The 18,109-nt window shown below is 36.2% G+C and overlaps 3 protein-coding genes across 3 annotated transcripts in view; 2 read left to right on the top strand and 1 right to left on the bottom strand.

The window, feature by feature from the left end:
• Positions 1 to 18,109, bottom strand: part of LOC115622047 (suppressor of lurcher protein 1) — a 63,759-nt gene that overhangs the window by 19,548 nt on the left and 26,102 nt on the right. The gene's annotated exons all lie outside the window — the stretch shown is intronic.
• LOC115621859 (fatty acyl-CoA reductase wat-like) lies at positions 137 to 2,563 on the top strand. Its single transcript, XM_030515677.1, has 6 exons — positions 137 to 143; positions 1,180 to 1,292; positions 1,386 to 1,896; positions 2,072 to 2,269; positions 2,319 to 2,391; positions 2,470 to 2,563. Exons 1-6 carry the CDS (start codon positions 137 to 139, stop codon positions 2,561 to 2,563), a joined length of 996 nt encoding a protein of 331 aa, XP_030371537.1.
• Positions 15,398 to 17,730, top strand: LOC115621858 (fatty acyl-CoA reductase wat-like). Its single transcript, XM_030515676.1, has 5 exons — positions 15,398 to 15,457; positions 16,002 to 16,512; positions 16,710 to 16,907; positions 17,049 to 17,559; positions 17,637 to 17,730. Exons 1-5 carry the CDS (start codon positions 15,398 to 15,400, stop codon positions 17,728 to 17,730), a joined length of 1,374 nt encoding a protein of 457 aa, XP_030371536.1.

The raw sequence follows: 18,109 nt of genomic DNA, 5'->3' as shown, positions 1-18,109 counted from the left end.
GCCGCAATGCAATCCAAAATAATTTACAAAGTACATCAGAGTTATCTATCAAGTCCTTATACTGAAGATGACATTTTAAAATATGAATATAATTATAGGGTTGTGTGTGACTGCAAATGCAAAATGATTGTCCAGCATGGCTTGTGAGTAACTCGTCAATTGAAGACAACTTACGTGGAATTTTATAATCCAACTGACTAATTAAATTTCATAAAATAAAAGAAAACCAACAAAGCAATTTCAAGTTTGTTTTTTTCACTTGCGACAGTTGAAGCCAAGGCCTTTTTAATAGGAATTGATATTTTGATTAAAACTTTTTATTTATTGTTGGCTGTGTTGTTCAGCCAGTCTATTGGAAGTTTGTTTTTAAAAGTGTCCAGTTTTTTAATGCAGGTACATTTTTATGCTAAGCTGTAAATATCATAAGCACTGGGTAAGCAAATAGTCATAAAATTTAAAAGGTGTCGAAAAACCGGGTTGAAGTTACAAGGTTTGCTTTATACTCCAAATTTATAATTTTCTAAAATTTAGCATCAAGATGCAGCTTTCTCATTATCGACCGGTGATTGGCCTTTTGATTATGCCCAGACTTAAGGTCTGAAGTCTGCCCTGTATACGTAAGGCGAGCTTTTGCAATATGCAGCTACAATGTATTCATTACATTTACATAAACATCAGTCACAAAGAAAAATAATGTAAATATACATTTTCAAGTCGTGCACGTGTTTGCAAATCAAACATGTAGGCCAAGAACACGGCAAAATATTTAAATTCCTCATGGCACATACATACATATGCAAAAAAAGAATTAAATACTAGAGTCGAGCGGGCTCGATTCTTAAATACCCTGTACCCACTCTTGCAATAGAAAAATACAGAGTATAATAATGTTATGTATATGTGCAGTATAGAGTTGAGCAATGGCAGAACTTGGGCAGAGCTTGAGCGGACTTTACATTTAAATATTAAGATGAAACTCGATATGAAGGCAGATAAGCACTAACTGGATGAATTTTTCGAAATTATATCAGAAGTACATGAGTTATGGAAGATTACTAATAGCGGGGGAGCGGGGAACCCTAGATACCATATTTGGTTAATGCAGCTCTTGTACTTGCTGAGATCCTAGCCCTCATACAGACCTAGTTCAAGTTGAATTCAATTGTCATTGATTTTCAGTGCTACTAGAGAAAATTATGCGCACAACTGAAGTGAAACGCTTGTATATTCTTATGAGACCAAAACGTGGCGTGGATATACATGAGCGTATTGGCTCCTGGCCCACCGATCCGGTAAGTATTAAGTATGCTTACGAAAAGCTCATTGATTGATTTCATAAAATGCCTTTATATGTATTTCTTGTATCTAAATATCATATCGCACAGGTTTTCCAGAATTTGTTAAATGTTAAGGCCAATGCATTTGAATGCTTGGTGCCCATAGCTGGTGACTGTGCGGAACTTGATCTTGGCATTTCCGAGCAGGACAGACAGATATTGAAGAATGAAGTACAGATTGTTATACACAGCGCAGCGACCGTGCGTTTCAATGAGCCGCTGCATCATGCGCTGGACATCAACGTTCGTGCCACCCGCCTCCCGATGGAATTGGGCAAGGAAATGCAGCATTTGGAGTCTTTCGTACACGTTTCCACTGCCTTCTCCAACTGCGTCGTAAACCACATCAAGGAGACTTACTATCCGGAGCTTCTCAGCTGCCCAGCCGCAAAGGTTTTGGAATTGAAAGAGCAGCTGAGTAATGAGCTGCTTGACAAAATGACGCCCGCATTACTGGACAAATTTCCCAATACCTACACCTATACAAAGGCGTTGGCCGAGCACCTGGTCCAGACTGAATCGGGAGATCTACCAATATGCATCTTCAGGCCGGGCATAAGTAAGTGAAAGTTGGGATGATATCGCATAAGAAATTAATTATATAATTACACATCCGCTGTTTTATAATTACAACTCACAGTTGATTAGTCACAGAATTTGAACGTTTCCTTTTAGTATTCGGTATTGCTTATAACCCTATGATTTATTCTAATTTGATGTTCACTTCAGTTCAGTTATTGCCAGTTACAAGGAGCCTGTGTCGGGCTGGATGGATAATTTGTATAAACCTATTAGTATACTCTATGCCGCTGCTTTTGGAGTGATGTGTATTTGTCGAGTCGATGTAAAAAAAGAGGCGAATGTTGTGCCCGTGGACTTCTGTGCCAATTTGTTGATAGCGAGGGTCTGGAAAACAGCCATTGATGCAAAGAGTGCCAAGGAACAGAATCCAGAGCAAATAATGGTGTCGAGCATTTGCAGGCATGCGCATCTATTTGGTAAAGGAGGAGCCTGGTATTGAGTCTATGGAGCGGGGCCAAAAAATTCGAGCAATGTAAATATATTGGTGCAATTATTCGGGGATTTTTTTTATTTATTTGTTCTCTAAACGATGTTTGTTAATTATTTTCAGATTTGAGATCCTTCATCGTTTATTACAAGTGATCGTTTGCAGCGCCGGCGCGGCTATTTTATGGTCTATGCTCAAATTACTTATCAGTTTCTAGTTGAATTTTATTATATATTTTTAACATTTAATAGGAGTTTGGAAAACAAATTGCAAGAAAATCCTTCGAAATGTTTGCTCTGGGAAATGTATGTGCTTTATTTTATTAAGAGGTGCTACCTAATGTGTCAGCTTTTATATCTATAGGATTGCACTTAAATCTATGTAACTAAACCAAATACAAACTATTTACATTCATTATATTGAAATTACTTTAGAATATGCTTGAGGATTATGGATTTATGTACATAATTTAAATATGGAATCTTGTGGGGAGATCCTGTGGGTGATACTTTTATAATCTTCTCTTTCTTGGCCTAGAAAGCAGTTGCTTTGCTAGAGCACTGGGTTGACATCCAAGACGTCTCTGATTGTTTTCTGAGTGAGCTTGGATGACATCAACAACCATAGGAACTAGTGCACATACTACGAGTATATACCAAGCGCATATCTCCATATTCGGCTTAGGATAGACTTGTAAATTTTGACCTTACGGTACAGGAACAACTTGTTTCTGGGTGCAAACGCCATCTTTCTATGGTTGTGTGACATTAGTGAGATTTTTTTATGAGTGAGTGTGGAGCCCAACCTTTTTATATTTCTGTAGGACGATGGCTAGCTATATTGCAAATGTGAAATCTACAGGTATTGATACATACACTGATAAAAAAGTTGCATAGTACAGATGAATATTTTCATATTAAATTTAATGTTTCATATTCAAATCAAATATAAACATAGTAAATTTTACTAAAAATATATTTTAATATGAATAATATTCAAAACAAAGTGCAAAACTTCGTTATTAAAGTGTGTTATATTTAATTTAATGTTGAACCATATTAAATATTAATATGCACACACTTCAAAAACCAAATAGGAGACATTTACTATATTCCATAGTAAATTATAATATTTTTCTCAACTTAAATTTGATGTTTTTTGTAGTCGATTCAAATATACTAGAAATATATTAAATTTCAATTGAGTAGAATTCTCAGGTCGGTTTTCAGCGGGCTAGAATTCTCAAGTCGGTTTTCAGTGGGTGTGGTATAAATACAAAGTGTAATCGATTGACATACAGATATGATCGTTAGGTACATATGTGTCAAGTAAGTGTTATTCAATCAGCTGCAGCTCCTCACTTTTAATATTAATATTGATCCAAACTATATCCGTACTAATAAAAAGCATAAAAAATTTAATTCGTAATAACAAAAGAATTTTTAAAATTACTTTCTGCTAAAAATGGTTCTTTAAAAAAAAAAAAAAAAAAAAATATATATATAGGGCTTTCGTTAGGGCTTAGCTTAAATATTAAGGCCAGTTTGTAATCAACTCGAAAAGAAGCACATAGTGCTGTAATAAATATTTTTTTATATCAAATAAACTTAAAATTGATTAATTGGCGCCCGAGCAGGGACCGCGGTATATAATTCGAAAAACATAAGACCATAAGGGTCTGTAGTGTTAAAAAAAAGTCCGCGAGTCAACTATAAAAATCTCGTGATACTGGCTCCCTAGTAGTCTACGTGAAGTAGTACAAAAGGGAAGGACGTAGGTCCTAGCCATCCGGGATCGGTCAAATCACACATATAAAGAACAAAAAGTGCATACAGAAATTATAACGAGAACACAAGTGAATATCGAAATTGTTTAACCTTCATTAATAAATCTACATAAGAAGTGAAAAAGAGTGTATACTGGAAGTAAAAACAAAAAACAAAAAAAAAAAAAAAACAAAAAAAAAAAAAACAAAAAAGAAACACAAGTGAACACAAAACGAAGTTGCCTAAACAGAAGGAAGAAGGAAAGAAATCAAATCAACGACTACAAATTTAAAGACATCCAAACATCCTCATTCCGAATACATTGAAGACAGCCGAGTGCATCTGAAGACAGCCCAATACATCAGAAGAAATCTATCATCAGAAGACATCTATACAACCGGACTATGGCTATTAAGTTATTCCTAGCAACATTAATGTAAGTCGTTGTTATCTTTGTTAAATTATAATTCATTATAAAAAGTAAACCAACTCATATGAACCAGGAAGAAAATTTATCAGAATATTTAGCCAAAATGTCGTTAAACAACATGCCCTTAACTACTAACCCCTCCAGTTCATCCCCACTAACTCTATTTTCGCCATCTCAAAAACTTGAATTAACAAACCTTATTGAGCAAATAGTTCAAAAAGCAACAAATCCGGTCATAGAAGAAGAACAAGAACCTCAAATTGATTTTAATAGGAATTTAGCTGATTCTGAAAAGGTGCCAGATATAGTGAAAAGCCTAAGAGAATTTTCAGGAAAGGCCAGCGAATTCAGCTCATGGAGGAAATCGGTAGACAGAATTCTAAAAATGTACGAAGGTCAGAAAAATTCGCCAAAATACTTTGCTATTTTGCATACAATTAGGCATAAAATTATCGGCGAAGCCGATACTGCGCTGGAGTCATATCGTACACCTCTTAACTGGGTGAGAATTAGGCGTTGTCTGATGCAACATTACGCGGATAAGAGAGATATTGGTACTCTAGAATACCAATTAAACACATTAGTGCAAGGCAGAGATAACATAACATGCTATTATCAGAAGATCTATGAAATTCTTTCACTGATTCTAGACAAAATTGATTGTTTAGAGTATCAGGAAGAAGCCTTGTTGGCAATGACAAACTCTTACAGGGATAAAGCATTAGACACGTTTATAAGAGGATTAAACGGTAACTTGCCAAGTTTGTTAAGTGTTAATAGACCTACAAGCTTGCCAGAGGCCTTGAATATTTGCCTTAAGCTAGAAAATTTGAATTACAGATCGTTTCAGGCTAATACCATGCATAGCAGTTTATCGCAGTATGCCAGACGTGGTCCTCAGCCAAATTACTATAATGGTGTAGGTAGACAATTACCTCCAAGACCAGTCCGTAGCTTTTTTCCGGAGTTAGCTCATTTTGGTCGGGGTAATCCTAGGTTCGCGCAACAGCAACCACAATTTCCACCCGCACTACCGCCAAGACGGCAACCTCCACCTACTCCAATGGAAGTAGATAGTTCAATCCAAACGCGTCAAGTAAACTATCAGAATAGACCTCAACAAAATTTTTCTAACTCAGCAAGACCACAACAATATTTTTCAAATGTAGCAAGGCCACAGCATTTTTTCAATCAACAGGCACCACAAAACTCATACAGGCAACAGAACAACGAAATACAAAAAAGGCCGCATTCACAAATAAGCCATCAACCAAATAAGCAGCAAAGAGTTTTTAATGCAGAAGCACTTGTTCATTATGAACAAGATTACGAACCGGAATATGATACTGATGAGGCAGGTCAAGAATTTGCAGATGAGAAACATTTACAAAAAAGCTACGAAATTGCTGACGATGTTAATTTTTTAGACTAGCTTCCTCCTCATTACCTTATTATGAGTTTGAAATGAGGAATGGAAATAAACTAAAATTTTTGACAGATACAGGTTCAAATAAAAACTATGTTAAGCCAGCACTTATTCGAGAACCCATCCGCAATGAAGTTCCATTTGCAGCAAAGTCGATTGGAGGCGACGTTAATATTACACATCATGCTTATATAGATATATTTGGCAACAACATAAACAAGCAAAAATTTTTTTTACTACCTAATCTTAAGACATTCGATGGTATTATTGGCCACGATACAATGAAGGAATTAAAGGGTATAATTAACACACATAAAAATCATTTTACATTATTAGGGAAGTATAAATTTAACACGAAAGAATTACCAATGACACGCATTGCTAACATAGAACTTAGACTTTCGCATTTAGATGAGAAGGATAGCCAAGTAATTGAAGAAATAGTTCATGAATGTCCAGGTCTTTTTGCCGAACCTGATAAAAAACTCACTTTCGTTACTCAAGTCAGGGGGGAAATAAGAACAAAAACCGATACCCCAGTTTATTCAAAACCCTATACTTATGCTATGGGTTTAAAAGAAGAAATAGACAGCCAAATAAAGGAATTATTAGATAACGGTATTATTCGTCCGTCAAGGTCACCTTATAGTTCTCCAGTTTGGATAGTACCGAAGAAGGAAGATGCGTCAGGAAAGAAAAAATTTAGAATGGTGATCGACTATAGGAAGTTGAACGAACTAACAATCCCAGATAGATACCCAATGCCAGAAATAAATACTATCTTATCCAATCTTGGCGAGAACAAGTTCTTTACAACTATCGATTTAAAAAGCGGGTTCCATCAAATAGCGCTAAAAGATTCTGATATTGAAAAGACAGCCTTCTCAATAAATAACGGAAAATTCGAGTTTTTAAGACTCCCATTCGGGCTACGCAATGCCCCAGCAATTTTCCAGAGAACGCTAGACGACATATTAAGGGATCACATAGGTAAACGATGCTATGTTTACATAGACGATATCGTTATATTTGGAAAAACAAAAGAAGAACATTTCAGCAACTTGCGATTGGTTTTTGAGACATTGGAAAATGCAAATCTTAAAGTCCAATTGGATAAATGCGAATTTATGAAAGATAATTTAGAATTTTTAGGTTTTACTATTAGTAAAGATGGATTAAAAACTAGCCCAAAAAAAGTAAATGCAATAGTTAATTTCCCCAAGCCAAAAACTATACATGATCTTTGCTCCTTTTTGGGAATGTCTGGATATTACCGTAGATTTATTAGAGGATATGCAGAAATAGCAAAGCCATTAACTTCGCTTCTTAGAGGAGAAGCTGGTAGAGTCTCAAAAGCAGTCTCAAAACGAACATTCATAAACCTAGATGCAAAACAGACAGAAGCCTTTAAACAAATTAAGAATTGCCTTATTTCTGAAGATGTTGTTTTACATTTTCCCAGATTTAATGAACCTTTCGAATTAACCACAGATGCATCAAATTATGCATTAGGTGCTGTGCTCTCACAGGGCGGCAGACCAATTACATTCCTTTCAAGAACACTGAGTTCTAAAGAAGAGAACTACGCAACAAATGAGAGAGAAATGTTAGCGATCATTTGGTCACTTCGAGAACTACGTTGTTTTCTCTACGGTGTTAGTAAACTCAAAATTTTTACAGACCATCAGCCATTAACCTTTGCCCTTAGCAACAAGAACACGAACGCTAAAATGAAAAGGTGGAAGGCACAGTTAGAAGAGTATAATTATGAACTTGTCTATAAGCCAGGAAACACAAATTTGGTTGCAGATCTTTTATCCAGGCCACCAAGGAGCCAAATAAATTCTTTAACTCCGACGGTACATAGCAGCGAAAGCTCATCCGAACATTTGATTCATTCAGTAGAAATACCAATAAATGCATTTAAAAATCAAATATTTTTGCAGTTGGGTGACGAATCCTCATACAAATTTCAGATTATATTTCCAACCTATCATAGGCATTCCATTGTTGAAAAAGATTACACAGAGGATCAGCTTAAAAACTTATTAAAACGTTATCTAAATCCATCGGTTATTAATTGTATAAAAACACCAGAGACAATCATGCTTAAGATTCAGAATATTTACCCAATCCATTTTGCAGCATATAAAGTCCGTTTTAGTCAAATTGTAGTTAATGATATTACAAACGAACAAGAACAGCAAAACATTATTATAAAGACCCATAACAGAGCTCATAGAAACGAACAAGAAAATAGACTTCAAATATTAGAAACGGACTACTTTCCTTCAATGAGAAGAAAAATTCGCAAAATTGTAAGCTTATGTAAAATCTGCAAAGAAAACAAATACGAGAGACACCCGAATAATACAAAACTTGGTAATACGCCGATACCAGAATACCCAGGTCAAATCTTACATGTAGACATATTCTCGACTAACAAAAAGTTAGTTCTTACATCTTTAGACAAATTTACAAAATTCGCAGTTGTTAGGTCTCTAGAAAACAAAAGTGTAGAAGCAATTAGGAAGCCTTTAAGAGAAATATTATTCTACTTCGGCGTGCCTAAATCTGTTATAATTGATAACGAAAAATCGCTCAATTCACAAGCAATAAAATTTATGCTTGAGAACGAATTAGGTATAGAAGTTTTTAATACTCCACCACACAAAAGCACAGTGAATGGACAGGTGGAAAGGTTTCATTCGACACTGATAGAACTTATGAGATGTTTAAAACAAGAAAAAAATATTGAGGATTTTGACGAGCTCATGGAAGTTGCTGTATGTGAATACAACCACAGTATTCACTCTACCACAGGGAAGAAGCCGATAGATTTGTTTTTTGGCAGACCCACCACCTTTGGGCCATCTGAATACGAAAAGACTAGGAATAATAACTATGAGAAACTGATACAGAAACAGCAAAAAGATTTACAGTACCATAATAAGAATAAAAACGAGGTAATACAATATGCATCTGGCGAAAAAATTTTTGTGAAACAAAATAATAGAATAGGGACTAAGATGTCAAAACGTTTCAAAGAAGAAATAGTAAAAGATAACAAACATTCAACAGTCACTACACAGTCAGGAAAAGTTGTCCATAAAAATCATATAAGAAATTAAAAGATTGCTCTTTCTTTTATTGTTACCAGGTTCATTATGCGCTGCAATGCCACATATGAAATTTTGGACTATACTAAGGCCGAGGTAGCAATTATCGAACTCGGCGATAGCAAAGTTCAATCAGGAAATTTTAAAATTCTGCACCACATTAATATTACCGAGTATAAACTTACTATAGACCAGATACAACACGATTTGCTCAATAATATCTCCCTAGCAAACCCACTTTTTCCCTTCATTAAAAAAGAAATTGAATTAGTAAAGTTCCAAATTAACAAACTAACCTCCCACTCCATAAGAAAAAGGGCAATAAATGAGATCGGATCCGTATGGAAATGGATTGCTGGTAATCCAGACCATGAGGATTTCGAAATGATAACTAATAAATTAAATGATGTCATAAGCAATAATAACAATCAAGTAATTATAAATAAAGACATCATACAAAGAATCAATAAATTAACAGAAGATAACAATGTTATAATAGAAAGCATAAGAAATTCAGAAAATTTCCAGAACATTTTTGCCACACAGCTAAAGTATAAGATAGATTTAATAAAAGAAGATTTAAGTAATATCAATCTTGCCATTCATTTATCAAAGGCAAATATAGTAAATACCTTTTTAATATCGGAAGAAGAAACCGAAATAATAAACAGCATTTTCACAGAAGAAAATATTCCGTTTAATAATATAGAAGAAGCTCTAAATTTTGCTGATATAAAAATCGCATTTAATGGCGAAAAGTTAATTTATATTATCGACATTCCAAAATTAAATAATGAAATATGTAAACATTTACTCATCAAACCATTAAAAAAGATGGGAAAGGTATTAAAGATAAAAGACGAAAATGTCATTAAATGTAAAAATGCAGTCTTTTCAACTAACAACCAATGCAAAAAAATTAATAAAATCAGTATGTGCTTAAGATCAAATATTGTAGATATTTCAAATGACAACTGCATTTCAAAGTTAATAACAAATAGACCAAACAATTGTACCATCATTAACGATAATCACATAAAAGCAATAGAACTAATAGATACAGGTATTCTTCTTCTGAACAACTTTAGTGGTAAGATTTCAAGTAATAATGAATCCCAAAAACTTAAGGGATCGTTCATAATTAAATTTAATAATTGTACATTAGATATAGAAAATCAGTTTTTTTCATCATACGAAACCTCTAGCTATAAGCCGCTACCAGCTATGATTCAACTGGAGAGGCCGCTGACAACGATGGAGGAGGTTCTATCCCTACAACTGATGAAGGACCTGAACATCAAAAATACAGAAAGGATAAGTGCTCTGCAAGCTAACCTCAAGGCAAACACATTCTCAAGTATTGGGATATCAGGCGGAGTTGTGTTTGTGTTCATAACCTACGTAGTAAAGCTAAAGATGAGCGGACCGAGCACAAAAGTAGTGGAGAAACAAAGCAATCCCTCAAGCAAAGTGCAGCGCCCAGAGAGGATCAGCACGGCAGAAACTCCCTCGGAAAGCCATACTAAAAAACCTAGAAGCATCCATGATCTCCCCGGATTTTAATTCATCGACCGGGACGTTCGAGATCAGGGAGGGAGGAGTTAACACTTTAGTTACTCAAAACGCCAACATTGAGTACCAAATTGTCGCACTGACCGACGCACGTGGCAAATCAACGTGCTGGGAAATGCTGACATAAAGTGTTGGGTGTCCAATTCGGTGCATACGGGGTCAACGCGCTGGCAAGCCAGCTACCGTGGGATCGCAACCTCAGCGATTCTCGGTGCAACGTCGACGCCGACGTCAACGTAGGAACGTTGGGACAAAGGTTTCGTTAGGGCTTAGCTTAAATATTAAGGCCAGTTTGTAATCAACTCGAAAAGAAGCACATAGTGCTGTAATAAATATTTTTTTATATCAAATAAACTTAAAATTGATTAATTTATATATATATATATATATATATATATATATATATATATATATATATATATATATATACAGGTAGAAACATCAATTGCGTTATGATGCGTAGGTTGCTATCAGTAGATTGTCCTCGTCTAATCCAATAATTTCGTTTGCAGTAAATAAAACGTAGGACTGAGAACACTGCCTTGGGGGCAAACCAGCACAAATTAAACGCATGGTGGATTTCACACTCCATCAACAAGCACTCTAAAGTTTCTGTCCCTTAGAAAGCTTTCAATAAGATGGAACAGTTGAGAAGTTAAAATGCCTTTCAACTTGCAGGCGAGTCCATCATGCCACACTTCTTTCAAACGCTTGTCTTAAATCCCTGCACATAGCTTCCAGGGCGAAGTCGACCGAGAATCTGATCGAGAATCACGCAGACCGTCATCTTCCCAAGGGCAGGCAGAAGACTGATTGGCCCTGTATTCATCAACTTCAGTATAATGCTTCTGCGGCTGTGGTATCATCGTGATTAGCGCCGTCTTCCAGATGCTTGGAAAGTGCTTCAGCCTGAGTTTTGCTATTCATGATTAGGGCTATGAACAGCAGAGCCCTTGCAGGGAGTAGTTTCAGCGTCCTGTCGTGTAAAAGGTCTTCTCCGGGCGCTTTTATACCCTGTACGCAAAGGGTGAAAGGCTATACTAGTTTTGTGCGAATGTATGTAACACACAGTAGGAGGCTTGGCAGACCCCACAAAGTATATATATTTTTGATCAGGGTTACAAGCCGAGTCGATTTAGCCATGTCCGTCTGTCCGTCCGTCCGTCCGTCCGTATGAGCGCAAGGATCTCAGAAAGTACAAGGCTAGAATTACCAAACTTGGTATCCAGGTTCCCCTAAGCCCTAGGCAGGTCAAGTTTATTTTTTTTATTCTGATACACCCGCTAGTCCCTATACCACCACAATTCGTGTTTTTTTTATAACTTCCGTAATTCCTGGAATTTTGAAATCAGTTTTAGTAGTTACGTCCAGTTAGTGCTTATGTGTCCGTATGCCAAGTTTCATCATGATGAGTCAATTCTGAAGAAAGCTATTCTCTACAATTTCAAGAATGACGTATTACTTCGTTCATTAAAATATTTTGGAAAATCACGTTTTGCATATATTTAATTATACTTTACGTCTTGCCACGAACCAATAACAACTCATTACTAATATGCATATGCATAATCATTTATGCATATGATCAACAGAAAAACTTCAAAAACTCTAGCTTCCAGTTTCGAAATAGTGCGACATAATATTGAATGTATAGTCGACTTTAGAATGTGACATTTTTTTCTAAAGATTTAGGGGGGTGGGGACAATGGCCCATCCGCCCCCCGGCCTGCCATCGGAGTGTATGAATAATCAAAACGAAATAAACTAGCCAGACAGTTAGCCATTAATTGTACTAGTATAAATATCGGTGGCATATTCTAAGCGGTCCTCATTTAAGTAGTAGCCGTGAATGCATTAAGATAGACCTGAAGATTATTTAGCCAAGCGCAAATCGAAATAATATCAAGCTGAGTTTTAGGTTTCGCGTGTTAAATTCAACAACAAACCCGAAATGGAAACGGAAGTGCAAGCGTTTTATAAGAACAAAACCATTTTTGTAACCGGTGGGAGTGGCTTTTTGGGCAAAGGTATAACAAAAATTTGATAAATTCAGTAAATGCGAACGTTATAAATTATAAATACGAGTATTGTGCAAATTGATTGATTAACGCAGGAAGTGAATATTACACGTAGAAGTGCTAAGTGCCTGTGTTGAAAGGACAAATGGGTGCTGTGAAACTTTGATAAATACTGCAGAAAAGCGGGAGTGAGGAGAACATACTCGAGTTGCTTAATCAAGTTGTTATACTGAAGATGACTCTTAAAACAAGAAAGGAATGCTAGAGTCGCACAAAAAAGAAAACAAATTTTAAAAAATGTTAGAAGTTAATTTCACATAAATAATAAAAAAATACTGGACCTACCCAGGGCTTAGGAAAACATGGATACCATGTTGATACTTGTAATTCTAGCTCTTGTACCTTCTGAGATCCATGACCCCATATATCAAATAAATTATCAAGAATATAAATACTTTTTGGGATCTGCTTCTGTGTGTTACATACATACGCACAAAACTAGTATACCCTTTGGGTACAGGGTATAAATATTAATATAACTAACTGACTAATTAATAACAACAAACCAACAAAGCAGCGGCAGTTGAAGCAAAAAGGTAACCTGCTTTTGGGTAGGAATTGATAATTTTATTTAAAACTATTGATTTATTGCTTGCTGCAGTGTTCAGCCAGTTTATTGGAACTTTGTTTTTAAAAGAATACAGTTTTAAAATGCAGCTAAATTTTTATGCTAAATCAAAGCCACTGGGTAAACAAATAGGTACATAAATTGGATTTTACAATTGCTTAATGAACACTCATCGCAGTGACGGTTTGAAGTTTCAAAGTTTAGCTCCAAATTTATAATTCACTAAAATCTAGCATCAAGATGTCATTATCGAGCGGTGATTGGCCTTTTGATTATGCCCAGACTTAAGGTCTGAAGTCTGCCCTGTATGCGTAAGACGAGCTTTTGCAATATGCAGCTGCAATGTATTCATTACATTTACATAAACATCAGTCACAAAGAAAAATAATGTAAATATACATTTTCAAGTCGTGCACGTGTTTGCAAATCAAACATGTAGGCCAAGAACACGGCACAATATTTAAATTCCTCATGGCACATATGTACATACATATGCAAAACAAGAGAGAACGCTACAGTCGAGCAAGCCCGACAGTGTAATACCCTGTACCCAGGTAAACTTCCGTCACTGAGTTATATGCGCCCATAGCAGCAGCAAAAAGAGGAAGAAGAAGAGCGAACTTGTTGCTGCAGTTTGTGGGGGTTGTACTGGCGAGAATTTGTTTCGCTAATAACTTTTCTTAGAATTGACAGAATTCAAAAAAATTTTAAACAACAGTAGATAATTATTTATAAATTATGTGTGCAAAGTTTGGTTAAGGTAGCATTTGAAATGTGGACGCTATTGACGAAATTCTGTAGCGGGGAAAGGGGGGAAAATTAAAAAAAATAAAATAAACTCGTCCTTTCTCGGACCTAGGCGAATCTGGATGCCAACTTTGGTTATTCTAGCTTTTATAGTTTCTGAGATCCTTGCGTTCATCCAGACGGACAGACGCACGGACAGACGGACAGACGGACGGACGGACGGACATGTCTAGATCGATTTCTCTCGTCATGCTGATCAAGAATATATATACTTTATGGGGTCGGAAAAGCTTCCTTCTGCATGTTACATACTTTGCACAAACCTAATATACCCTTTTTACCCTACGGGTACAGGGTATACAAATTGCAGCTATATGCAAGGGCGTACGCAGCTTTTACGAAAGGGGGATGCGAAAAAATTAAAAATTTGATTAAAAAATGCAGAATGCTTTTAAAAAACAAGTAAAAAAGCTAAAGTCGGGTGTCCCGACTTGGAAATGCCATGTACATATGTTTAAAATAATTATAGAAATTGAAAAATTTAAGAATATTTAAAAAGAATTTGGATCGATTTTTCGGTATTCGAACTCACGTAATTGCACATTTACATAGCAATTGCGTCTATGTGAGTGTATGTATGTTTGCGCAAACATGTTTGCAGTCAACCAAAGCACTAGCATCAACAACAGCTGCGGGCAGCGCGTGGGCAGCAAATATATTTATGGCTATAACTTCTTGTTAAATGGGTCTATCATAGTGAAACTTACGAACACATAATAACTAGCTGGGGGTATTTGCAAAATTTTAGTTCGAAATTCCAAGAATTACGGTAGTTACGATTTGCATGGGAGAGGGGGGAGGGAGGGAAATTCCAAAATATACATTTTCTGCGTATTCACATAAGGCATCTTGGACTAAATTTGGTGTTCCTAGGTCTTATGGTCTCCGAAATATAGGCGATAATACGAATGGAAAATCGGGAAAGCCCCCATAGGGGCGAAGTGATGGGAAAATCAAAAAAATAAAACAAACTTGTATAGCGTACACACATAAGGCATCATTGTACAAAATTTGGTGTCGCTATCTTTTGTAGTCTCTGAGATCCAGGTGTTCATACGGACGGACAGACAGGGCAAGATCGACTCGTCTTGTCACGCTGATCAAGAATATATATACTTTGTGGGGTCTGCCACGCCTCCTTCTGCCTGTTACATACATTCGCACAAAACTAGTATAGCCTTTCACCCTTTGGGTACAGGCTATAAAAAGAAATCCAAATTCTTGACTTTCAGTGCTACTTGAGAAAATTATGCGCACAACTGAAGTGAAACGCTTGTATATTCTTATGAGACCAAAACGTGGCGTGGAAATACATGAGCGTATTGCCTCCTGGCCCACCTATCCGGTAAGTATTAATTATGCTAACGAAGGCCTCCGTTTAAGTCTACAAGTAAAGCTATAATTTGTAAAGAAATGGTCCAATTTACAAATTCTGTATTTCTTTTCGGTCAATTATTACTGTCAACAAATACATAATTGTGTGTTTACCCTATTTTGAAATTTTAATTTTGCTGTGCTATTTATGTTAGGTATGACCCATTTCATTTGCATTTCAAACGCATTCTGAGATTAGCTTAAAAACTTGAACGACCGAATGCATTTTTTATCCAAAAATTTGGAATGACAAAAAATATAATTTTGATTCTACGACTAAAATATCATATCCAATTCGTTGGTGCTGCTTCACTGAGATTTTATCTGCATCATTTGTCATTTGTGACAAATTTTTAGAATAGTTCGATAGTTTGTGAAGAATTAAGACAGGTTTTATTAACCGGTGAGAAACGCATCTTTTACTTTATGAAAAATAATTTATGGAATAATTTTCGGAATTCGAATACAAGAAATATGAAAACCTCATAGATAATATCTAATATCGTAATCCACAGCTCTTTCAGAATTTGTTAAATGTTAAGGCCAATGCATTTGAATGCTTGGTGCCCATAGCTGGTGACTGTGCGGAACTTGATCTTGGCATTTCCGAGCAGGACAGACAGATATTGAAGAATGAAGTACAGATTGTTATACACAGCGCAGCGACCGTGCGTTTCAATGAGCCGCTGCATCATGCGCTGGACATCAACGTTCGTGCCACCCGCCTCGTGATGGAATTGGGCAAGGAAATGCAGCATTTGGAGTCCTTTGTACACGTTTCCACTGCCTACTCCAACTGCGTCGTAAACCACATCAAGGAAACTTACTATCCGGAACTTCTCAGCTGCCCAGCCGCAAAGGTTTTGGAATTGAAAGATCAGCTGAGTAATGAGCTGCTTGACAAAATGACGCCCGCATTACTGGACAAATTTCCCAATACCTACACCTATACAAAGGCGTTGGCCGAGCACCTGGTCCAGACCGAATCGGGAGATCTACCAATGTGCATCTTCAGGCCGGGCATAAGTAAGTGAAAGTTGAGATGTTAGTTGTAGTTGTAGATGTAGTTAAGAGTGGTCAGAAGAACCCATTACTTATATAATGACACTTCTGCTGTTTTTTAATTACACAGTTGGTTAGTCACAGAATTTGAACGTTTCCTTTTAGTATTCAGTATTACTAATGACCGTATGATTTATTCTAATTTGATGTTCACTCAACAGTTATTACCAGTTACAAGGAGCCTGTGTCGGGCTGGATGGATAATTTTAATGGACCTATTATCATACTCCATGCCGCTGCTTTTGGAGTGATGCGTATTTGTCGAGTCGATGTAAAAAAAGAGGCGAATGTTGTGCCCGTGGACTTCTGTGCCAATTTGTTGATAGCGAGTGTCTGGAAAACAGCCATTGATGCAAAGAGTGCCAAGGAACAGAATCCTGAGCAAATAACCCAGAAGGATGGTGAAAGCTCAAGAACATATTGCATTCAGAAAGAAGAAGAGCAAATAACCCAGAAGGATGGTGAAAACTCAAGAACATATTCCATTCAGAAAGAAGAAGAGCAGAAGACTTTTGAAAAACCAATCTATAACTTTGTGTCCAGTGAGCACAACCCATTAACATGGGGCGCCTTTATAGGCAAGGTGTCCGAGCTAGGCCCCGCCTATCCCATCACTAAGATGATATGGTTCCCATTTCTCATCCCCACCAACTCCCAGTTTCTGTATCAGTTGCTTATTTTCTTTTACCACGTAATACCTGGATATGCCATCGATCTGATATTACGTTTAAGGGGAAAGCGTCCTCGCATGGTAAAGATTTATGAAAAGATACATAAGAATTTCGAGATTCTAGGACCTTTTGCAGAAATGAACTGGAAGTTTCAAACCACAAATATGCAGCGATTGTGGGAACACATGTCAATATCTGATCGTAAGAATTATGAATTTGACATGACGAAGGTCAATTGGAACGAATATTTTGGTCGAGCGCTTGCAGGCATGCGTATCTATTTGGCAAAGGAAGAGCCTGGTAATGAGTCTATAGAGCGGGGCAAAAAAATTCGAGCACGGTAATTATATTGGTGCAATTATTCGGGGATTTATTTATTTATTTATTATCTAAACGACGTTTGTTAAATATTTTCAGATTTGAGATCCTTCATCGTTTATTACAAGTGATTGTCTGCAGCGCCGGCGCGGCTATTTTATGGTCTATGGTCACATTACTTATCAGATTCTAGTTTATTTTATATTTTTAACATTTAAGGAGTTCGCAAAAAAACAAATTGTAAGAAAATCATTCGATATGTGTGCTCTGGGAAATATATTTTTAATTTTTTAAAGCTTTTTAATGGTATTAGCATAAATAAGCTTAAATCCAAAATGTTAGTATTTCTCTTTCATATTGTTTGATGATTTTTAAAATTTGTAAATATTTGCAATATTATAATTCAACCTGACAACTCTGTCGTTGCAATCGGTCACTTTTTTTAGCTTGGCTGTTCATTGTATTTAAATATTAAAAACATATTCTGATCTTGCTTTTTACCTACGTATAACTTTTTCAAGTGTCATATATTTTTGTGATCGATGTGCCAGCATTAACGATTGTGACTAAAA

Source organism: Scaptodrosophila lebanonensis, unplaced genomic scaffold, assembly GCF_003285725.1.
Source record: "Scaptodrosophila lebanonensis strain 11010-0011.00,11010-0021.00 unplaced genomic scaffold, SlebRS2 tig00000024-arrow-pilon, whole genome shotgun sequence".
NCBI classification, from domain to species: domain Eukaryota; kingdom Metazoa; phylum Arthropoda; class Insecta; order Diptera; family Drosophilidae; genus Scaptodrosophila; species Scaptodrosophila lebanonensis.
The sequence above is the reverse complement of the archived record's forward strand: the minus strand, read 5'-3'. Positions and strand labels throughout refer to the sequence as shown.

Coding starts and splice junctions, on each gene's coding strand:
- LOC115621858 (XM_030515676.1), top strand. CDS start 15,398: ATGAGACCAAAACGTGGCGTGGAAATACATGAGCGTATTGCCTCCTGG. Junction 15,458..16,001: donor CCTCCTGGCCCACCTATCCG/GTAAGTATTAAT, acceptor CGTAATCCACAG/CTCTTTCAGAATTTGTTAAA. Junction 17,560..17,636: donor GGCAAAAAAATTCGAGCACG/GTAATTATATTG, acceptor AAATATTTTCAG/ATTTGAGATCCTTCATCGTT.
- LOC115621859 (XM_030515677.1), top strand. Junction 1,897..2,071: donor CATCTTCAGGCCGGGCATAA/GTAAGTGAAAGT, acceptor ACTTCAGTTCAG/TTATTGCCAGTTACAAGGAG. Junction 2,392..2,469: donor GGCCAAAAAATTCGAGCAAT/GTAAATATATTG, acceptor AATTATTTTCAG/ATTTGAGATCCTTCATCGTT.